The sequence below is a fragment of the Macrosteles quadrilineatus genome, unplaced genomic scaffold, assembly GCF_028750875.1.
Source record: "Macrosteles quadrilineatus isolate MER2022 unplaced genomic scaffold, UCM_ALF_1.0 Scaffold_10__1_contigs__length_6754688, whole genome shotgun sequence".
NCBI lineage: Eukaryota > Metazoa > Arthropoda > Insecta > Hemiptera > Cicadellidae > Macrosteles > Macrosteles quadrilineatus.
In genome coordinates, this window is record NW_026542603.1 from 932,175 (window position 1) to 956,970 (window position 24,796).

A 24,796-nucleotide genomic window follows, 5' to 3' on the forward strand; every position below is an offset into this window, starting at 1 on the left:
ATTGATTGATGGGTTGTTATAGGATGTACTCCTAATTTTAGTATGAAGCAAGACCCACCACTAATTTTTTGATCATAAAAAAAAATTTTTTTGGCAAAACATGATGATATTTTTTACATGCATTAAAAATATATATATACTAGCAGAGAACCCGTCCTTTGTACGGGGTTGGCGTATATTCATATAAAATGCTTATTGCAGTTATACTCAAGCTTTGCATTTAGTATAACCATATAACACGTCTAACACAGACATTATGTTCTACCACTGCACCTGAATAATAGAAAAAAGTAAATTATCAAACATTTGTACAATACCGCAAATTATTAATTAAATGAAAAACATATATAAAACTGTAAACAATACAACTTTAACAATTTGCATTGTGTATCACAGCTTTTTGTTGCTGCTTAGTTAAAATTAGCTGTTGTCATAAAATTACAAAAAATAATAGTGCTGCATCCTGTTGTTAGCTTTTAATGGTATTCAATGTCAAAGAACCAACTGGTTTAGTTGAAACAGCTGACTAAATTCTGTAACTCCTTTTAAACTTGAATACTCATAAGGTTAACATAGTAAACTCCAGAGCCACTGGGGCAGAGCCCGAAAGGTTTTTTGAGATAAGAATATGCCTATATGTTAATCGGGAATGTGAGCTATCATCATGCCAAATTTCAGCCCGATCCGACCAGCAGTTAATGCGTGATTGAATTTCAAACAAACAAACAACTACACAAACTTTCATATCTTTCTTACTAATATTATAAATCTGAAAGTTTGTGAGTTTGTGTGTATGTTTGTGTGTGTGTTTGTGTGTGTGTTTGTGTGTGTGTTGCTCAATCACGCATAAACTACTGGACGGATTGGGCTACAAATTGGCATGATGATAGCTCACATTCCCGATTAACATTAAAGCATATTCTTATCTCAAAAATCCTTTCGGGCTCCGCCCCAGTGGTTCTGTAGTTCCCAATGTTAATCTCATGGGTATTCATATTTAAAGGGAATTAAAGAATTCAGTCAGCTGTTCCAACTAAAAAAGGCTTTACATCATGCAACATAATCAGACATTCCAAATAGTTCATAAGGTTAACTTCAGAATGCAGCACTTAAAGGTAACGTTTATGTGATTTAAATATCCTAAAGAAATACAGCTGCCATTTTAGTTATTTGTTTATATTTTTTTTTTGTTTTTATTTTGGTTTACGCATCTAAATATCGACACGTCATTATGGATTCGATGTTAACTGCTGTTTTGAATTCAAGAAATACATCTTAAAATGCCGAAGAAACGTAAGTCAAATTTATCCCAAAGTTCGCGAAAAGCCAAGCGACAAGCAGCTCACAGATTAGCAGAAGCGCCAGAAGAACGTCAGCGTCGACTTGAGGAGAATGCTCAGCGGCTGGCAGGTCACAGAGCAGCAGAAACACCAGAGGAACGTCAGCTTCGATTAAATGAGAATGCTCAGCGACTGGCAGCTCACAGAGCAGTAGAAACACAAGAGGAACGTCAGCTTCGACTATCAGATCAAGCCCACCGGCAGGCCAGCTTGAGAGTAGCTGAAACACCAGAAGAACTTCAGCTTCGACTAGAGGAGAATGCTCAGCGGCTGGCAGGTCACAGAGCAGCAGAAACACCAGAGGAACGTCAGCTTCGATTAAATGAGAATGCTCAGCGACTGGCAGCTCACAGAGCAGTAGAAACACAAGAGGAACGTCAGCTTCGACTATCAGATCAAGCCCACCGGCAGACCAGCTTGAGAGTAGCTGAAACACCAGAAGAACTTCAGCTTCGACTAGAGGAGAATGCTGAGCGACTGGCAGCTCACAGATCAGCAGAAACACCAGAGGAACGTCAGCTTCGATTAAATGAGAATGCTCAGCGACTGGCAGCTCACAGAGCAGTAGAAACACAAGAGGAACGTCAGCTTAGATTATCAGATCAAGCCCACCGGCAGGCCAGCTTGAGAGTAGCTGAAACACCAGAAGAACTTCAGCTTCGACTAGAGGAGAATGCTGAGCGACTGGCAGCTCACAGATCAGCAGAAACACCAGAGGAACGTCAGCTTCGATTAAATGAGAATGCTCAGCGACTGGCAGCTCACAGAGCAGTAGAAACACAAGAGGAACGTCAGCTTAGATTATCAGATCAAGCCCACCGGCAGGCCAGCTTGAGAGTAGCTGAAACGACGGAGCAGAATGAACGACGTAGACAACAACACGCTGTTCATATGGCATCCCAGCGAGCTACAGAAACTGCTGAGGAAGCTGAATTTCGCAGAAACGTTATTGCGGCAAGGGCTGCCCAACGGCGGCAAACGTTCCACAGGAATACGTGGGGCGTCTTTGAAAATGCTGCCTTAGAGTACGACCCAACTCTAGATTACAGTAGTCATGTTTTGATAAAAGTTGGGCGAATGGATACTGAATGTCGATACTGCAGAGCTTTAAAGTGGAAGGAGGAGCCTGTAGGGATGTGTTGTGCTGGTGGTAAGGTTGCTATTCATCGGCCACAAGAGCCAGTACAACCTATGAAAGAGCTATTCCTCGGTGAGACTAATGAGTCAAAGCGATTTTTGAAAAATATTAGGCGGTACAACACCTGCTTTCACATGACATCGTTTGGGGCAGATACAATAGTGAACATGCCTGGGTTTTCACCAACCTTTACAATTAAAGGGCAAGTCTACCACAAAATTGGGTCCCTACTTCCTGCACCAAATATGCAGCCAAACTTTTTGCAGATATATTTTTATGGAGATGAGGAAGCAGAAACTGATAGAAGATTTGAAATCGTACCAGGGGTTGAAAAACCAACGCTAAGAAAAGTACAGACAGTCCTTCATGAGCATAATAATTTAATCAAAGAGTTTAAAACTGCGATAGAGGTTATGCCGGATGAAAGCTGCAAATTAATAATCCACCCTGATCGCGTCCCTCATGGGCAGCATGAGAGACGATACAACTTACCCACCATAAACGAAGTGGCAGCCATTGTAGTGGGCAATGATCATTCTACAAGTAGAGACATTGTGTTGCACGCCCGCGATGACAAGCTATCCCGTGTCGCGGACACGCATAGGTTCTATGATGCCCTTCAGTATCCGATAATTTTCTGGAATGGCCAAGAAGGATACCACTTTGATATACCCCAAATTAACCCACTCACTAGACAGCCTTTGCCAAATAAAAAAGTGTCATGCATGGATTTTTATGCATTTCAAATCATGGTGTGTGCAAATGAATTCAATTTACTTCTGCGCTGCAATAAACTTTTACATCAATTTCTGGTAGATATGTATGTAAAAATAGAAAGCGAACGTTTGAGGTTTATCTCATTGAACCAGAAAAAGTTACGGGCTGAAAATTACATACACCTGCAGGATGCTGTAAGAAACGACAACAATGTGAATCCTAATGATTTAGGACAGATGGTGATTCTTCCGTCAACTTTTGTTAACAGCCCTCGATATCTTCACGAGTACACGCAAGATGCATTTGCTTATGTCCGTAACTATGGACGCCCGGACTTATTCATCACGTTTACGTGTAACCCCTCTTGGAATGAGATAACTGATGAACTCATGCCTGGTCAGAAAGCTACAGATCGCCACGACCTCATTGCCAGAGTTTTTGAATTGAAAGTGAAAAAACTTATATCTCTGCTCACGAAAGGTAAAGTATTTGGAGATTGCCAGTGCTTTATGTACTCAATAGAGTGGCAGAAGCGTGGCTTACCACACGTACATGTTTTACTGTGGCTTAAAGAAAAATTGCGTCTAAATCAAATGGATGACATAATTAGTGCTGAAATCCCAGATCCTGAAACCGACAAAAAACTGTATGACGCAGTTCTAAAACATATGATCCACGGACCATGTGGCAATTATAATACATCAGCTCCCTGTATGAAGGACAGTAAGTGCACAAAGACGTACCCTCGGGCGCTACTAGATGCCACTCAAACAAATGCGAATGGTTACCCTCTGTATAGACGTGCAGCGCCAGAGGATGGAGGACGCACAGCTACTATTCGAATACGTGGTGGAGAAGAAGTTGTAATAGATAACAGCTGGATTGTGCCATATAATCCCCTACTCCTTAAAATGTTTACTGCCCATGTGAATGTGGAGTATTGTGGCTCTGTACAGGCCATAAAATACATTTGCAAATATATTAACAAAGGGAATGATCAGGCAATATTTAATGTTAGGCAATCCGATAATGTGAACATTGATTCTAGGGATGAAGTGCAGAGTTTCAGAGCTGGACGTTACGTGAGCAGTAACGAAGCAGCGTGGCGTATATTGGGATTTCCAATGCACGAGAGATACCCCACTGTAACCCATCTCGCGGTGCACTTGCCCAATGGCGAGCGTGTCTTCTTCAATGATCAAAATCTCCACGACAGAATCGCTACTCCTCCTATGACGACTTTAACTGCATTCTTCCAACTTTGTCAAAATGATGAATTTTCAAAAACTTTGCTCTATGTTGAAGTACCACGTTATTATATCTGGAATGCATCGGCGAAAGAGTGGAAGCGCCGCAAACAAGGAAAGCCTGTTGAGAACTGGCCGGGAGTAAAAGCTGCAGACGCACTAGGTCGTATATATACCGTACATGTCAGCAACTTTGAGTGCTACTGCTTGCGCATGCTGCTTAATCAAGTACGGGGCCCATCAAGCTTCCACGATCTTAAAACAGTGGGTGGACAAGAACATGCTACATTTAGAAAAGCCTGTGAGGCACGTGGGCTTTTAGAAAGTGACGACCATTGGGACGCTACCATGGATGAAGCCGTGCTGTGCCGATCACCAGCTAAAGTCAGAGAGTTGTTTGCAGTTATAGTAAGTACTTGCGGTCTCTCAAATCCACTTCAACTGTGGGACAAGTACAAGGTTGCATTATCAGAAGATATAGCTCATAGACTCCAAGGTACGCACATAGAATTGATAGTTAATGAGGCTTTAAAGTTAATAGAGAACAAAATAACTAATTTATCTGGGATGAAAATGACAGACTTCGGTTTGCCCACTCCAGAACAAAGGGGAGAATTGTCAAGCGATGTTGTAAGAGAACTGAATTACGATGCCGTTGCCTTAGATATCTTTGTCCATGATATGGAGCCACGTTTGCTTCCCGAACAAAGGCACGTTTACGATGTAATTATACAGCATGTAAATAGTAGTAATGGGGGACTCTTCTTTCTGGACGCACCAGGGGGTACTGGTAAAACATTTGTGTTAAACCTACTGCTCGCCCGACTTCGCAAGGACCGGAACATAGCCCTGGCTGTGGCTTCCTCGGGAATCGCTGCAACGTTGTTGAACGGTGGACGGACAGCACATTCTACTTTTAAATTGCCATTAAATCTAGCAAGCCAAGAGACCCCTACATGCAACATAAGTAAAAATAGCAACCGCGGTGCTCTCCTGCAACAGTGCAAGTTAATTGTGTGGGACGAGTGCACTATGTCGCACAAGCACGCCTTAGAGGCTTTGAACTTCAGCCTGCAAGATATACGCAGCAACCAATCTCTAATGGGAGGTGTTGTAGTTCTGCTCGCTGGTGACTTCAGACAGACACTGCCCGTTATTGAGAGGGGGACACCGGTGGATGAGATGAATGCATGTCTAAAGGCGTCTCAACTGTGGTCCAAGGTAATAAAGCTCCAGCTTACATGTAACATGCGTGTCCAGCTTTTCAACGATTTGGAGTCAGGTGCCTATGCGTCTAAGCTTCTGAAAATAGGAGAGGGTCTCCTAAAAACAGACACAGATGGAAAAATCGAATTTACCAATGATTTTTGTCATCCAGTGACAACAGAGGATGAACTTATTGCTCACGTTTATCCAAACATACAAAGGAATATAAGCAACGAAGAATGGTTATGCGAGAGGGCAGTTCTATCTCCAACAAATGAGTCTGTCAACAACATCAACAAACATATATTGGCAATGTTAGCAGGGGAGTCAAAAATATACACGTCAATAGACACTGTGATGAGCAGTGACGACAGTCCCACTTACCCTGTAGAATTTCTAAACTCATTGGAACTAACAGGCGTGCCTTCCCATAAACTCGAGCTAAAAGTTGGCGTACCAGTTCTGCTGATGCGCAACCTTGATGCACCAAGATTGTGCAATGGCACTAGGCTTCGAGTCACAGAGCTAGGAAGAAACATAGTACATGCCACTATTCTGACTGGAACAGCTAAAGGAGAAAGCGTTTTGATTCCAAGAATCCCGATTATTCCTAATAATCTGCCATTCCAGTTTAGGAGGCTACAGTTCCCGATAAAGGTGGCATTTACGATGACAGTCAATAAGTCACAGGGACAAACGCTGAGAGTTGCAGGAATTCATTTGGGAACACCTTGCTTCTCACACGGTCAGCTATATGTCGGTTGTTCAAGAGTGTCAAGTCCCCAAAACCTGCATATACTGGCTGAGAATAACAAATCTTACAATGTTGTCTATAGAAATGTATTATTGTAATGAATTTACATCAATACAACATAGATTTTTCCAGTTTAAAAAGGTGTTGTTGTATTGTTATTGTTTTATCTGGAATTTGTTGATGAATTATTCTACAAATTAAAAATAGTTTTGTTAAATAAAGAGTTCAATTTGTTAATATTTATTCGGGTGATTACTTTTCTATTTAATTTAAGATGCTAAGTTTATGTAAGTACATAATATATGGAGTATATCAAGTTCGAATAGAAAAAATATAGGGAATGAGATGCTGGATCTAACAATAAGACAAAAAGGTTACGTCGAGCGAAGCCGGCGGGTAACAGCTAGTTTATAATATTAGTAAGATAATGACTTTTTTACACTAACTAAAGTGTCATAAACTTGAGTATTACACTACTTTCCACACGGTCGTTAATGTATTTTACAGTATAATCTTATACAAGCTAATCAAGGAAAATGTACATTCTTTTCACTCAATACCACAAACCCAACAATTTAAGGAATATTTTTATTATGCTAAATTGTTTACCTTTATGTTTTAAGGTGATTTGTTTCCCAGGCTCAACCAGCAGCTGCAGAGATCCCCGCCCAAGCTCCTGCAGTGTCAGCTCTCGTGGTAATATATTTTTGAAATTTAGTAGTTATTGAATTTCGTGACTATAAATGATGCCTGCGGCTTAATCGGGTAGTTGAGATAAGAACTGGGCACCAGAAGAAACTGAACTGCCTGGAACATGGACAGTGGGCACTGATCTAAATCTTAGATGAGGGTCTGCTCCCAGGTAGAGCTGTCTGTTTTAAGAAAACAACAAGTCAGGCGGTTGTCTGGGACACTAATGAATGAAGAAATACAGTCATTTTATTCAAGTGTGTGACCTACTGAGATACTTATACTCATCCATGCTTTAAAAATTTGATTATCATTAGAATAATACTTTTATGCTAAACTGCAATACGCATTTTTATAAAAAATAGTCATAGAAACATTTATATTAAACTGTGAGTTTTCAAATTAAATAAAATCAATCTTTATTATTACAAGTCATAAAGAGCAGCATTTAAATCTATATCTATAAAAGAGGAACTATGTATGTATGTATGTATGTGTATATATACTAGCTGAGTACCCGTCCTTCGTACGGGGTTGGTATACAATGCTTATTGTAGTTTTAAATACTCGTGCTTTGCATTTGCAATGAGAGAGAACACGTTTTGAGAAAATTTGGTTTACTATAATCTATGGTATACTATAGTATATAGAATATCTACCATAGCCATAATGTTCTACCACTTCACCTAAACAATAGAAAGAAGTAAAGTTCTCACACTCAGGTTTTTGTTGCTGCTTGGTTCAAATTAGCTGTTGTCAAAAATGTACAAAGAGTGCAGCACAGAAAACTATTTTGCTTTTGAATAAGTCCAAATGTATTTAACCCCAATCGCAGCACACCTGTGCACTCAACAACGTTTAAATTCTCCAATGTTAAATATTAAAAACATAAAAACCTTTATCAAAGTATTATAAACAATAAAAGGGATGATAATGCCTTAGTATTTTTATGTTTCGTTCTATACCCACACAATCTAACATAAATTATTAAGTGAATAAAAATCGTGCGTGCTATCTCGGGTGCCTCTCTAATTGTCACTAACCCACCACATTACTGTCATTAAAAGAAGGAACTCCAATAATACTAATGCAAAACTTAAATCCACCGAAGCTGTGCAACGTTACCAGACTAACGATTAAAAAAATGATGTCAAAATCGATTAAAGCAAAAATTATCAGTGGTAGGATTAAGGCAGAAATAGTCTTAATCCCAAGAATACGGATGATTTAATTCGAATTACCCTCTGAATTTAAGCAACTACAATTTCCTTAGTGTCTTTGCTTTTGCAATCACCATTATAAGGCACTAGGGCAAGTGACCTAGGGCAGACCTGACTATCGTCGGATGAAATGAAATGAAATTAAATGTCGGAATGTCTATGTTCAGTACATTTGGGACAATCATTAACAAATTTTTCAATATCAAGTGACATTTCTGGCCACCACATACTATTGTTGGCTCTTAAGTCAACATTTCGTAATGCCTAGGTGGCCCGTATGTATTCTTGTCAACATTTCTTGTCTAAGAGTTGCCGGGATTATGAGACGTTATCCTCTAAGCAATAGTCTGTCACAAAAAGAGATTTAATCCCGAACTGTGTATGGCTTAAGATCATCGGGAATCTTAGTTTTATCAGGCCATTCAGTTGAGCAGTAAGATTGAATTATCCTGAGTTCTGAACTAGCTCGCCGTGGCAATTCTATCAAAAACCATGTCAGTTATATAGGCAATGTTTCTTGTTACTGTGTGGATGGCCAGTTCAACTTCCTCATCTACATCATAACTCTCATTAGTTGCTACAGGGCTTCTTGAGAGACAATCAGCAGTGGCTAAATGTTTGCCAGGTGTATATGTCTCATTGTAGGAATATCTCATCAGACGAAGTCTTAGTCTTTGAAGACGGGGTGTGATATCATTGATCTCTTTAGTAGCCAAAATACTTACCTAAGGTTTGTGATCTGTTTCCAGCATTATGTGTTCGCCCACAATGTAGTCTTTAAACTTGTCACAACTCCATGTTAATGATAGAGCTTCTCGTTATGTTAGAGTAGTTTCGTTCAGAGTTCGTGAAATATAAGAAATAGGTTACCAATTCCCACCTTATTGTTGTTGTAAAAGTACTTCTGTTAGAAATTGTTTTAAGTTGTTTCTTTTTCTACTGGCTTAATTTAATCAAGTCAGTTGTTATATTCATATGTTTGAATTAATATTGTTACTCTTGTAAACAAACAAGAGTTGTTAGTTTTGAATTAAAATAAGAAAATAAAAAGCTTGTGTTACAAAAGTGGTTTTAATATTATAATTATTTATGAGAAAATCACTTATTTGATTGGCAAGTTTTTACATTTGGCGACCCTGCCAGGATTATATGATATTTAAGTCTAATATTGTATAATTTAAATTAATATGAGTGAAACTGAAAGAAAAGGACTTAGGTCAGTTTTTACCAAAAAGGCCAAGGCTATTGAAGAACTTGTAGACAACAATGCTGATTTGAGGATTATTTTACCAAAATATAATTCATTTATGGAGTTTCATGAAAAATTACAGAAAGTAAATGAAAAAGTGTTAAGTAAGTTGATAGAAAATGAGAATGCTAATGAAGAGGACATTGAAAATGAGATGACAACAGCTTCTGAATACAATGAGAAGTATCATGAGGTAACTATGTTAGTTCAAAATACTCAGCTAGCTGTTGCAGTTGATTCACATTCAAATATTAGTATACCGGCCCCTTCAAATTGTACTAAAGTAAGACTCCCAAAAATTGAGCTAAAAAAATTTGATGGAGAAATAAAAAATTGGATTGGGTTTTGGTCTCAATTTGCTAAAATACATGATGACAATAATTTGAAAGATGAAGACAAATTTGAGTATCTTTACCAATCAATGAAACCAGATTCTCCTGCTCAAAAACTCATAGAAAGTTTTCCAGCATCTAAAGAAAACTATGCAAAAGCTGTAGATGTTTTGAAGTCCCGATATGGGAAAGACGAGTTCCTCATTGAATATTATGTAAGGGAATTGTTAACCCTAGTTCTTAAAAGAGAGGAAAATCTTTCTGTGACATATCTTTATGATAAATTGGGGGTACAGCTTAGATCTTTAGATTCATTGGGGGTAACCAAAGACAAATTTGCAGCAATAATTTTCCCTTTAGTAGAATCAGCTATCCCAGAACCTGTGTTTAAAGTCTGGGAAAGACACCGTGTTCTACACAATGCATCAACTAAAGAACCAGAAAATTGTCTTGTTCAGCTTTTGAATTTCTTAAAAGTTGAAGTTGATGCAGAGGAGAGATTAAAGTTGCGGGTTAATAAGTTTGATCAAGATACTGATGGTAAACAAGAATGTAAAATGACTAAATCTGTTAAGCCAAAGACAAGCTTACCTTCTGCTGCTGTTCTTGTGTCATCTTCCAAACCTGAGTCAGTTGTTAAATCCAACTGTATATTTTGTTCAAAAGGATCTCATTTGTCACATGAATGCTTTTCGTTGATTGACTTGAATGTAGATGAACGGGTTGAGATGGTAAAGAAAAAAGGAGCATGTCTAAGATGTTTAAGAAAAGGTCATTTAGCAAGTAATTGTAAGTTCCAAGTTAAGTGTATTTTCTGCAAAGGGAACCACTTAACTGTCCTATGCAAGAAAGTTCAGACTAATGATGAAAAGTCACATGTATTCAAGAAAAAGGAGCCTGAACAGAATAGCACTAATTCTGTAACAACAACAGAAAATAAAGTTACTTATTTACAGACCCTTTTAGCTCACATTTTTGGTCCGAATAACACAAAGAAAAGGGTAAGAATTCTGTGTGATTCAGGATCTCAGAAGAGTTTTGTAACTGAAGAATGTGCAAGACAACTAGGTCTCAAGCCTAAAGGAAGTGTTTTGGTCCAACAAGAAGTTTTTGGAGGAAGGAACACGAAGCCAAGACAACAGGCATATTACACCCTTGCTCTGGAATCATTGAGTTCAGACTACAAAATGAATCTAAATGTATTGGAACAGCCTATGATTTGTAGTCAAATTCCTCAACTCACGGACCAAAATCTTATTGATGCACTGAAAAAGCAAAACATTATTTTAACTGATATTCCAACAACAACAAATACAGATCATACTAACATCGATGTGTTGATTGGAGCTGATGCCTGGTCTACTATAATCACGAACGAGTTCATGAAAATAAGCGATCAGTTGGTAGCGATAAGGACCCAGCTTGGTTGGACTGTTGTTGGGTCATCACATAAGAAATCGTCCTTCGTTTCAACGATGTTTGCATCCACCTTATCTACATCTGACATAGGAAACTTTTGGGACCTTGAAACATTAGGTATTGCTGACCCCATTCAACAGCTTGATAAAAAAGAAAAGGATGCAAGAGTATTTGAACATTTCGAAAGAACAGTCAACAGGAAAATGGATGGGCGTTATGTTGTGAAGCTTCCATGGATAGATGACCATCCACCATTAGAAACGAATCATCAAGCAGCAGAAAAACGGCTACAGACGACCACACGTAAGTTACATCACATGAGTTTGTATTCTGGATACGACTTAGTTTTTAATGAGTGGTTGGAGAAAGAAATAATAGAAAAAGTAGATGTTGATAACTCTTTATCATCACAAAATGTACATTATTTACCTCATCGTCCGGTCATAAAAGAAGGAAGTACAACAAGAATTAGACCTGTGTTTGATGCATCAAACAAGGATATAAACGGGTACTGTCTAAACTCTTCACTTGAATCAGGCCCCAACTTAATTGAACTGATTCCTAAAGTATTGACTAAATTCAGAAAACATACTTATGGTTTAACTGCAGACATAGAAAAGGCATTTTTACAAATTGTTATAGACCCTGAAGATCGAGACATGTTACGTTTCTTATGGTGGAAAGATGGGAAAGTAATCACTTATCGCCACACTAGAGTAGTATTTGGTCTTTCTTGTAGCCCTTTTTTGTTAGGTGCGGTGCTAAATCATCATTTTGACCATGTTTCAACTGATTTACAACCCATAGCTCAAAATTTAAAGGAATCTTTTTATGTCGACAACTGTTTGACTGGGGTTGATGATTTAAGTGACCAAAATAAATTAATCAGACAAGCAGAAAACGTTTTAAAGCTTGGGGGTTTTAATCTGAGAGGATGGGTTGGCAATGGTTATTTTGAGTCTCCAGATCATGTAGAAAATGTTTTGGGTTTAAAGTGGTCCTGCAGAAGAGATGAATTCTATTGTAGTTCTTCACCCTTAAAATTAAAACCAACAAAACTGACTAAGCGAACATTATTGTCATGTGCTCAGAAGATTTTTGACCCTATTGGTTTTACAGCACCCACTAGTTTAGTGCCTAAGATGATACTACAAAAGACTTGGACTTTGAAACTTAATTGGGATGATAAATTACCTGAAGACTTACAAGAAGAATATTATAAGTGGGCTGACCAACTTGAGTATTTGGAAAAGTGTACTATAAACCGTAGAATCATAGTTAATACTAGTAGTACATTACATGTATTTTGTGATGCAAGCAAGAACGCTTTTGGAAGTTGTATATTTTTAAAAACGGTAACTGACAAAGGTGTTCATGTAAGTCTCATTTTAGCAAAGGCAAGAGTTGCACCAGTGAAACAGATATCATTACCACGACTTGAACTGATGGGAGCTGTAATTGGTGTAAGGCTGTGTTCTTTAGCATTGCAGTGTATCGACAGCCCTAACCTCCCTGTATTGTTTTGGTTGGATTCATCTGTGGCCCTTGCTTGGATTGCCAAACAGGGAAAGTGGTCAGTATTTATAGAGAATAGGGTAAAAGAAATTAACAAGTTCACTGTACCCTCTCAGTGGAGACATGTACCTGGTCCTGATAATCCTGCAGACATTCTCTCTAGGGGATGTACTCCAAAACAGCTATTTAAGTCACAGTGGTGGTGTGGACCTGAATGGCTTTATAAATCTCTTGAGGATTGGCCTTCAGATAAACCTGTGCCTTGTTCCCAAGAGATGGAAAAAGAAAAGAAGAGGTTGGTGACTACTATTTGCACGGTTCAAACATTTAACATTGCTGAATTGTTGGGTAACCGAATATCAAAATATTCAAAAATAGTGCGGACAGTTGCATGGATATTAAGACTGAGTCCTACGAATGACAGAAGAATAAAGTGTAACATTCAAGCAGATGAGTTTAAAAGAGCTGAAAAAGTTATATTTAGACTTATTCAACAAGAAAGTTTCCCTGCAGAACTCAAATGTACTACACTGAGTGGAATCCAAAAATTCATAGATGATGATGGTATCATCCGACTAAAATCAAGAGTTTTAAGTGCAGAAGATAATCAAGAATTTGTTTATCCTGTTATCCTACCATCTCATCATATTGCAGTTGACAGGCTAATCGAACAGTATCATGTACAGAACAAGCACGCGGGTGTACAAGCCTTGTTAGTTATTCTACGAGAAAGAGTGTGGATACTAAAAGGACGTAAAACTGTTGGTAGGGTTATACACAAGTGTGTCACGTGTAAAAAGTTAGCAGCTAAATCACTACAAGTCCCTTTACCCCCACTGCCTGAAGAAAGAACAAACATATCAAACTGTTTTCAAACAACAGGGGTAGATCTTGCTGGTCCGTTGTATTGCAAAGATGGTAGTAAAAGTTGGGTGGTTATATTTACCTGTGCGGTTTATCGAGCTGTTCATCTAGAGCTAGTAACTTAACATCTTTAAGCACCGAAACCTTTGTTCTTGCTCTTAGAAGATTTATTGCAAGAAGAGGAAGAGTTGAAGTAATGTATTCTGACAACGGAACAAATTTTGTTGGTCTCGATAAACAGTTGAAAACATTGAACTGGGAGAAGATACAAGATGAGTTCAACCTAAAGTCAATAGTTTGGAGATTTAATCCACCAGCAGCTCCTTGGTGGGGAGGGTTCTGGTAGAGGTTGATTAGAATATTAAAAGGTCTTCTCAGAAGAAGTTTAGGAAAAGCTTCCCTCAACTATGAAGAACTAAACACATTAATTTGTGAATGTGAATGTATAATGAATAAAAGACCGTTGACTTACATATCTGAAAACCCTGATGAGTTAAATCCATTAACACCTTCCATGTTTATTCAAAGTCTTGAAAGAAGTGATGTTTCAGACTTTGATGATCTTGAAAGAACAAGTATAAAATCAAGATGGAGATATTTACAAAAATTAAGAGATGAACTACGAAGAAGATTTAAAAAAGAATATTTAAGTTTTTTGAAGTCATCTAAGAATTGTCGAACTGACACTATCAAAGTTGGAGACATTGTGATTGTACACAATGAAGACAAAAGAAGATGTATGTGGCCATTAGGAAAAGTTGTACAAGTGTTTCCTGGCAAAGACAACGTTGTACGTCTTGTAAAAGTACAGACAAAAAATGGAGTTTTCTTGAGGCCAGTACAAAGGCTGTACCCATTAGAAGTCTTGAGTGAAGAAAGAGATCCTGTACTCAAGATGAACTCTACTCCTGACAAGACAGTAACAAAAACAAGAAGCGATCCTGTACTCAAGATGAACTCTACTCCTGACAAGACAGTAACAACAACAAGAAGCGGGAGACGAGTACAGAGAACTGAGAAATTGAACCTGTAGTAATTTCCCTTCATTGAAAAAAATATTTTTGTTGCGAACACTTTCGCAAAGGGGGGAGTGTGTTAGAAATTGTTTTAAGTTGTTTCTTTTTCTACTGGCTTAATTTAATCAAGTCAGTTGTAATATTCATATGTTTGAATTAATATTGTTACTCTTGTAAACAAACAAGAGTTAGTTTTGAATTAAAATAAGAAAATAAAAAGCTTGTGTTACAAAAGTGGTTTTAATATTATAATTATTTATGAGAAAATCACTTATTTGATTGGCAAGTTTTTACAACTTCACCCAAGCCTTGAGTAGAATAGCCAGCAGAAATCATAGTCGGTTTATTTTTATCATAGAATGCAAGTTAAGGTGGTAAAGCCAATAATTCTTTCAGTTCATCGAACGCTTTTTGTTGTTCACAACCAGGGGGGGGGGCCAATTGGCTTTTTTAGAGGGCGCCAAAAATTTGAAAAAAAAGTTGGTGGTTATTTTCATGCGATTGCGGTAAACTTCTGATAATCCCTCGCGGCCGTGTAGACATCGTAATCGTCTCCCGCGTTTGCGGCGAGATTCTTACTATTTTCAGCGGTCAGGTCGTTTAGACATAATTATCGTCTTCCATGATCGAAGCAATATATGAGCATATCCCGCGGTCGTGAGGAGATTATCATCGTCTACCGCGAATGAGGCAAAATTCTGATCTTTTCCCGCAGTCGTAAGGACATTATCTTCGTCTTGCGCGATCGCGGTCAAATTCTGACCACCCCTCGCGGCCCCCGCGGTCGTGTGAACATATTAATCGCCTCCCACGATTGTGACAAAATGGTTATCATCTCCCTCGGTCTTGTGGAGATCATCATCCTCTTCCGCAAATTAGGCAAAGTACTGAACTTTTCCCGCGATCGTGTGGTCATTATCATCGTCTTCTGTGATCGCGGCAATATTCTGATCATCCCTCGCGGCGGTGTAGAAATCATTTTTGTATCTCCCGCGGTCCTGTAGACATCGTAATCGTCTCCTGTGATTTTGGAAAAATTGTAATCATCCCCTGTGGACATATGGAGATCATCGTCTTCCGTGAATGAGGCAAAATTCTGATTTTTTCCCGCGGTCATGTGGAGATTATCATTGCCTTGCGCGATCGTGGCATAATTCCGATCGTCCCTCGCGGCCGTGTAAATCATTATTGTATCTCCCGCGGTCCTGTAGACATTGTAACCGTCTCCCGCGGTCGTGTATACATGGTAATCGTCTCCCACGATTGCAGCAAAATGTTAATCATGTTCCGCAGTTGTGTGGAGATCATCATCGTCTTCCGCGATCGCGGTAAAATTCTTGGTGTTTCGCGCGGTCGTGTGGACATTATCATCGTCTTCCGTGATCGTGGCAATATTCTGAATATCTCGCGGCCGAGTGTAGACATATTATAGTCTCCCGCGGTCACGGAAACTGTTGTCATGCGCGATCACGGTAATTTGAAAACTCCAGGTAGAAATACAAAATTCACACATAATTCCCGGTTCATAAAATTTCCGCATGATTCCCGGATTTCCCGGTCGGTGGACACCCTTATGTATATATTGCAAAGGGGCGCTACTATTAGTTGTGCCTAGGGCGCTAACAGGGTCAAAAACGGGCCTGTTCACAACCCCAACACTAATAGTTTTTTTCTACTTGGTAGGTCGGTAATGTGTTTTAGTAACCGGCTCTTGTTAGGTATGTATTTGCCAATGAAGTTAAACATGCCAAGTAACCCTTGAACACCCAAAATCATTCAGGCCATTCAGAGTTTTCAAGACCAGTGTATCTGGTAGCAAACTCCAAACTGTGTACCGTGTACCACAATCAGATCGCAGCTCAATTGAAATACCGTGACGGCAAAATACAGATAATAATACCCTCTTGTTTTGGTTGGAGGTGCTATTTTTCTTATAGCTTTGACTTTGTTCTCATCGACTTTGATTCCTGATTCAGATAAATGATATGACCTAAGAAGGTTAGCGAGGTTTGAGAGAACAAGCATTTGTCTTTGTTTAGGGTGAAGCACCTTCAAGTTTGGTAAGTACTTCTTCTAATAAATATAGTCATATTCTTGTTGAGTTTTCCCCCGAACAATTATATGGTCCATATGCGCAAGTACATTCATTTGACCTTTAAGGGTTCGATTCACACATTTCTGGAACACTTCTGGTGCAGATGTTATTCCAAAGGGTAGTTTCAAAAATTTAAAGCGTCCAAAAGGTGTCAGGAACTTTGTCAAATCTTGGGATTCTTCGTCCAATGTGATCTACCAGAATCCGTTATTAGCATCCAATTTAGATTAGCATTTTGCTTCTGATATTTGGGCAAGTGTTACTGTATGTCGATGGGTTGAATAGGATAGTATCTTCGTTTGACGCAACACCTGTTTAATTTAGTAAGATCCACACAAATGTGAACTTTGTTAGAGTCCTTTGGTACAACCATTGGAGAGCACCAGTCTGTGACATGGTGTACCTCAGCGATCGCTCCCATTGACACCATTCTTTCAAGCTCTTCTTTAGTAGCTTCCCAAAGAGGAAGAGTAATCCGACGAGGTGTGTTGATTGCAAAGGGATTGGCGTTATTTTTCAGTTCTACTTTTGACATCAAAGGAACCTAAAGCCTTCAAACAATTTAGGGTGTCTGTCATATCAGTCATTACAGGATGGCTGTATTTCGTTGATTCGAGCAAGTAACTGCAAACTTTTTATTGCAGGTTTACCTGGAAGTGGGTGAGAAGTGCCCTTAGAAACATATATAGTCTCATTACATGTTTTGTGATTATGTGATAGTTTGACTGTAGAAGTTCCCAAAATTGACAGAGCTTGACCATTTGCGCCACTAAATGTTTTGGATGTGGGATTGAGCTTGATTTTCTTGTTCAATTTAATGTCAGAAGGTTGCAAAATTGTTATGTCTGCTCCTGCATCAATTTTGAAAATAACATCATCACTGTCAAATTCATATTTAAACCAAGGATCATCACGTAAGTTTTTTCCAACAGTGCCAATGAATGATTGAGGGTCTATGTACTGAGAGCAAACATTTTCGGTGGGTGTTTCAAAGTGAGTATCATCATATTCAATTTGACTGACTTTGTGAGTGTTTTTATTTAATGCTATGTCAGCCAAGTTTAGCGTTTGTTTCTATCTTGATAGTTCTTCAGATCTATGGATGGTGTTTATAGTTGTGTTTAGTTTTATTTCGGGTTCAAGTTGAAGACGATCACTTAGTGTTTCGTCCTGCATACCAAATCAAAACCATCAAAATCATCTCCTCTTCAATTTTACTCCAATCACAGTTTTATGCATGATTGTGAAGGTCTGTGATAAAGTTCTCAATTGGCATGGAACCCTGTTTAAGTTTTAGAAACCTTCAAAAATTAGGTCCTTTTTAGGAAGGAAATGATCGTCAAACTTGTATAACAGCTTTGAAATTAGATTTGTCATTGTCATTTAACCTTAATGAATTTATATCCTCTTCCTTTTCCCCCACAGTAGATAAGCATGTCAATCTGATACTTACCAGAATGTAGACCTAAATTGCTAAGGGAATAATACCTCTCAAAGGAAGTCTACGATGTCTTCCAGTCGAGAGTATTGAAGGAAAAGGCTTCAGGAGGCTTAATATGTCCAGGGATACGGGTTCTTCATTCGACTGTGACCTGTTCTATTTCTTACTAGCTGTTGTACCTGTGCTTTGCAACGGGAAGAGAACACAAAATAGAAACCTTTTAATCTTTACATCTGTTGCATATAATAGTTACACATCCGTCAACGCTTTTAGAAACAAAATTCAACTTTTATGGCCTTAATAGAAACGTTTAAGTTATGACTTTTAAATCTGGTAAGTAGTGGATACCACCATTTTGGTTTTTATTAATTTAATTTTAAATTTTGTGTAGGCTGATATGAGAAAACTGACCAAATCTTCTGATAAAACTTTGACATTCATGATCACTTCATCTCCCTTAATTACATATATTTTAATTTATTATCGACATTTTAAATTTCAATTTTGAAGTTGCAAAAATACTAATTATTAAATTTAAATGAATTTTTATTTATTTCACTCTTCTTTACATTGAATCACAATTCAGTTACTTCACTCACAATAAATTATTAGCAAAACTAAGTCAGCTGTTATAAACTTTATAAATATTGCTGTGCCTTATAAATTCAGTCTTTTGAAATATTAAAGAAACTATATCTATAGGTACTATAAAAAATGTTTAACAAATAATTTAGCATTAAAGACAGCAGGCAAACCTAATATGATTATCAAAGCATCAAGTACTAAAAAATGTAATAGCAAATACAGTATATGTTTCATTGCATCTCTGATTCTACACTCTACAAAAATATCAACAAACAACTTAAAAAAAAATATATATATATATATACAAACCAGTTCTTTTAATCAGTTCCATCATCCATTGCCTTTACATTTTCACACTTACCATTAAGTAAACATAGTAACAGATATTTCATTGATTTTAGAAACAAAAGAACACTGTGTACTGCTTAGTTTTATGATATTTTCCTTGGTTTAATTTAATCAGTGGTGTGGCAAAACAAATAATAAATGTATCAAATAAAGTAAATGTGAACTGAAGCTATGTTAAGATAAAATAAGAGTATTTTGTATTACCATTTGATAATTAAATATATAGGTAGTTACACATAATAGGCTACAACAGATGTTAGAAAACAAAAATCAACGGTACAATTTAGTTATTGGTAATATTCTTTAGTTTAATTTAAGCATAGGTTTAGCAAAACACGATAACTTTAACTTACCTAAATATACATATAAAAAACAATGTGATGTGCAAGTTATCTTAAGTTAATCTAATACATGTTAAGCAGTTAGAATTTATTTAAAGTAGCCTCCAAATTTATACAAAACATCTATACATTGTAATTGTCATACTGTTTCCATGAAAACGTATCAATAACATTATTTTCATAACTTAGACACTTTAAAAAATCCAAAGCAGAGCCGGAGTTGATACAGCAACGATTATAGAATCTTTTTTTTATAATCATTGACATAGTTTTAGAATAAATAATCCATGATAAAAGGTTAGATTAAAATAAACCTACCTCATAGTTATAGAAAATATTATATTTAATTTCTTTGTATCAGCTGTCTGAAATATGCAGTTTAGCAGTTCTTCTTGTTTACATTTAAATGTCAAAGCAAATGTAAACAAACATTGTTAGTGTTCTCATCACAGCCATGGAGACCAATCAATATTTACTTTTAAAATGTTCACCTAAGAACTTTTAAAGCCAAAGGGGCAAAGCCTATGGTCAGTATCGAAATGTGAATAGTCCTATAATGGTCCTTGGTATGGTAGCTATATTTTTGTAAAATTTAAGCCCAGTTGGTTCAGTAGTTTTTGCACCTATTAGTAATACACATACAGACACCATTAGATTTTTATATAATAGTATAGATATAGATTTAGATCAAAATTAAAAGATCAAAAGAAACTAAACTGTTTTAATTAAGACACAAATACAAGACAACATCAGGAATGAAAGTAAATAAAAACATATGGTTAAATATTAATTGAATAACCATAGAGGTTAAACACTTTTAGTGAATTTCCCATGTAGGAAATTTCCTACTCATGGTAAGACCTGGACCCAGGACCGAATTACTTTTTCGTTTTGAGGTCCCTAGAGTCCAAAAACACTATCCGTTCAAATTCATATATATATATATATATATATATATATATATAATTATTATTATTACCGATAATTCCCCTTTAGGAGAGCGCTAAAACACAACCATTATCATCATGGTCTCTTTTTCTGTATTTTCCTTCTTTCTTCCCAAACATAATAACATATATATATACATATAAACATGTGTATATATATGTGTGTGTGTACGTTAGCATGATAACTCAAGCAAAATTGATCCGATTTTGATGAAATTTGGTATAAACGTGTAGGTAATCCTACATTTATTCGAACTAGTTCACAAACCAACATGATCGGGCTATGGGAACGGGGGTTTATGGGATGTTTTATGGGATAAAAATAGGGGTTTCACATTTTTTACAAAAATAAAACATAAAATTTAGCAATTTCTTTGCAAACCATTTTGTAGAGCTTAAAAAAACATATAATTTAGTATATTGAAGCTTTGTTATGCCTTGTTTATGAACATATTTTCATCAAATTTGGAAAATGCATTATTTTTTACTAAACTACGTTTTCCCTCCCTACTGCGGCAAACCTAAGTACTCATTATACTAAATTCTATTACAATAGGGAATAAATGTAGTGTAGCCTAAATACAATCAGGCAAATGGAAATTCGCTTAGTCTGCAGGTTTGCTGCGGCGGGGGTATTTATAACTTTATTTTTAGTCCATTTAACATTGTGCATTTACAAACAAGACCATCATCTCAGAATAGTGCTAGATAAAGATAAGTGTACACCACCAGTCATTGTCCAACTATTTTCACTTGTCTATGACGATGTAATTTTTTTCAGCCGCCATTTTGGATCCGCCATTTTTAAATGTGATCAATTATTTTAAATATAAATGTGTTGTGTTGTGACCCATAATTTCGAATGACTATTGTAAGCTGAACTCAATGCTGCAATCCGTTTTTGTTATCATGTTTCCTTGATGAAATATTGCAATATTTTAATTTAAAATGTCAATAATTCAAAAACAATATTGTTTTGTGTATTAATTACTACTCACTCTGTAGTTTAAGTTATTTGCGCACTGAGCTGCATGGCTAGCCACGTCGCCAGCCACTGTAGTGCAACAGGATTCCATTTGATTCAGTGTATAAACACTTGCACCTGTAGCAAGCCAGAGTAACATGGGGTTTTTAGGCTGCAGGTTTGCTGCGGCAGGGGTATTATTATGTGTTCCTACTGTTAATAACTCTTATACCTAATTGGCCATCATACCTTAACGACAATAAACACTGTGAACTGTTCAAATCATGTTTACAACCGGACCTTCGCCTTCCGCCTCTCTTGTCTCGCAATTCGCAGACTGTGCCAATGACAATGACAATGACAATGACTTGGCCAATGCAATGTATTGTCAATCTGGTTGAATAAAGGACTTTGACTTTGACTTTGTGGTAAAACGTCTGCAGCATTGTTGGTCCATGATACCACAGATAAACATACTCCTCAAGGTGGATACTCCCTAAAACATTTGGAAAAGAAGTCATTTATCTGTTATTATTTATCCATTCTTAACTGAAGGTATCATTGAAAACTACACCTACATAAAATTTACTACCGGTACGGTAACTTTTTTGTCTCTTGAAATGTTTGTGTAAAGTTGACGGTTTTCGTGAAATTTGGCATCAAATATTTTGAATAGCTGCCAATTTTGAAACGGTTAATGATTCTTTAGTATAATGTTAAACAAAGAAAGATCTTAATAAAATAAACATTTTTTTGAAAAATCTCAACGCTGTTTCTCAAACCGTTTAGGAGTTATTAATTTGTTTGTACAAAACACATAAATACAGACAGACGGAAAACTAGGCACCACAGACCCATGTTCCACAATATTTCGCTTGTTATTTGTGTATTAGTACAAAATAAACCTATCTCCCAATTAATTAGAACAGGGGTTTTTCTATTTACAGAGGTACGGAGGTTAACACTTAATTTTACCGAAGCAGACCATCTTCCCACTGTCATTTCATTTTACAAAAATTCTCGCGTTTCATACTTTAAATTTTATATTCAGTTCCTGTGCCTAATGTTACCTAGGAATAAACAATTGCCATCCAAATAAAACCTCAAGTTACCTAAGTTGCTGCTAGACCAAGACCGATTTGTCGTAAATCAACTATAGTGAATTCGACGAGCTGTCTGTCGTTGAAGGTCTCGTAAAATGATGCTGATGCACATCATCGGGTCAGATTGTCAACTTTTACTTTCCCTCGTGGTGATAGGGGAGATAGCACCAAACACAAACACAACACACGCGAAACCACAGAGCGACTGTCTGTCTAGTATACGTAAACAACACTCACAGTGGTCACATATCGCAACCAACAATGCCGCGCCTTATCTCGTCATCAGTGTTCTAAACATAATCTAAAAATTATACATAGAATTAATGAGTGAGCTTTTAAGAAACCATGACCAAGCCCTGAGTCCCACGTGGATGAGCAAATGAACTTGTACATTAATGGCATAGCTTGGTTGTTAAATAAAACGAAAGGGTAAATAGATAGTGTTTTACCTACTGACATGATAAAGATTGTGGATACTAGGATACATTATGAATAGGTGTACAATGCAGTTATCTGCTTTGCAATATTGAGCGGAGCTAATCCAATACATTTTCAATGCTACATCTTTTTTCTCGTTAATGATAAATGTATACTAGTAGTATATTTTTTTATATTTGATTCACATAAATGGAATTGTCTATTTGCAGTATCAAAAGTCAATAATAAGAAGTCTGGTTCACGTAAATGAATTGTCTGGTGGTCTACCCTAGAGGCCAAAAACACCATCTGTTCAAATCAATATATACTAGTGTACTTGTTGCTCGAATTCGAGCAATTGTGAAGCATTACAGGCGACTCAAAGATTATGGAAATACTCACGATCTACACAACAGTTAGATATAATCAAAATCTTTTGTAAATAGCTTATCTTTTTTTCAAAAAGCTGATCTTGTTTTTTAGTGTTTCTACAAATTTTTCCCTGTCATAGCCGCATTAGGTTGTCTATAATAACGATTATAAATGAAAAAAAAAAAACATTATTTCTTTTCTTCTACTTGGTTGTGTTCCATGACTTTTTCTATGTCTCCATTGTTTGCAAATCGGTTATTTCAATGATTGCTCAAGAAATGTAGCATATTGTTAATTCAGTTTTATTTTTAGCCTATATCAAATCGTCCAGGATTTCTCGCTTTTTTCCATTGTAATAATTTCACCAACCGAAGTTTCGTCTACAGATGCAATACGCCAAAGAATATCACCTACGTAGGTATACCTACGTATACCTACAATCTCCAAGAAGTGGTAAAAAAAGGCAGAAACCAAGCCATACAATAGATATAAGTTAACTCCATAAGAAATAATTTTAAGAGTTACTGTGATATTAGGATTTTCCACTGATTTGGTAATAGAACATTATATTGCAAAACATGACACGATGCAGAATAAAATCGATTTTAAAAACCCATTGCAAATACTGTACTTCATTTTGAAAAATTCAATAAATCACAATTTAAATATTAACAGCTGTTTCATTAAAAAGTAGTGTAGAATTATGCATATGGTCGTAATGTAAACAAATCTGAAGAGGCAACTTTAAATGCTTCTGAGGCAGAGCCCCAAGGGAATTTACCTCGTTTGATTGCTCATCTATAGAACAAGACCTTTCTTTAGAGACCCATATCAAGTTTCTACGCCCAGCCGTTCTCCCAAATTAGCTGGGACAAAACCCCAGTTTTTCCTCCATAAGAATAACATGGGATGGGAATTCAAAGGCCACTGGGGCAGAGCCCCAAGGGAATTTACCACGTTTTTCTTTTGATGGCTCATCTACAGACCAAGACCTTTCTTTAGACACCTCTACTGAGTTTCTACACCCAGCCGTTCTCTCAAAATAGCTATGACAAAGAAAAACAGTTTCAAATTAATATATGTATAGATTTAGCATATATAATAAACATAACACGATAACTCGAGCAAAAATGATCAGATTTTGATTGAATTTTGTATAAACGCGAATCGAACTAGTTCGTGAACCAGCATGATCGGACTATGGGAACGTGGGTTTATGGGGAGTTTTATGGGGTAAAAATGGAGATTTTCCCATTTTGACCGTAAAAAGATAAAATTTTTCAATTTATTTTAAATACATTTTGTAGAGCTTAACAAAAAAATAATTTAGTATGTTGAAATGTTATCATGCGCCTACAGAGAAAATTACAAAATATTGTAGTTTTAAAATTCCTATGTTATTCTTATAGAGAATAATGTAGTTTGCCTGTTTTTGAAAATATTTTGATCAAATAATTTTTATGATGACGCAAATAT

At 36.8% G+C, this 24,796-nt stretch overlaps 1 protein-coding gene across 1 annotated transcript; it reads left to right on the forward strand.

Moving 5' to 3' along the window:
- Positions 1–1,280: 1,280 nt before the first annotated feature.
- On the forward strand, positions 1,281–17,479 carry LOC129004659 (uncharacterized). The gene is made up of 8 exons (XM_054433213.1): positions 1,281–6,488; positions 7,042–7,098; positions 9,644–9,754; positions 11,453–11,615; positions 12,705–13,592; positions 14,531–14,723; positions 15,423–15,591; positions 17,447–17,479. The coding sequence occupies exons 1-8, from the start codon at positions 1,281–1,283 to the stop codon at positions 17,477–17,479; spliced, it is 6,822 nt and encodes a 2,273-aa protein (XP_054289188.1).
- The last annotated feature ends 7,317 nt before the right edge of the window (positions 17,480–24,796 follow it).

What these genes read in the sequence shown, in the direction of transcription:
- LOC129004659 (XM_054433213.1), top strand. Translation starts at nt 1,281, where the DNA reads ATGCCGAAGAAACGTAAGTCAAATTTATCCCAAAGTTCGCGAAAAGCC. An exon ending in ACTGAGAAATTGAACCTGTA is followed by an intron (nt 14,724 to 15,422) that starts GTAATTTCCCTT and finishes CTTTTCCCGCAG; the next exon opens with TCGTAAGGACATTATCTTCG. An exon ending in TCTTCCGCAAATTAGGCAAA is followed by an intron (nt 15,592 to 17,446) that starts GTACTGAACTTT and finishes TTTTTATTGCAG; the next exon opens with GTTTACCTGGAAGTGGGTGA.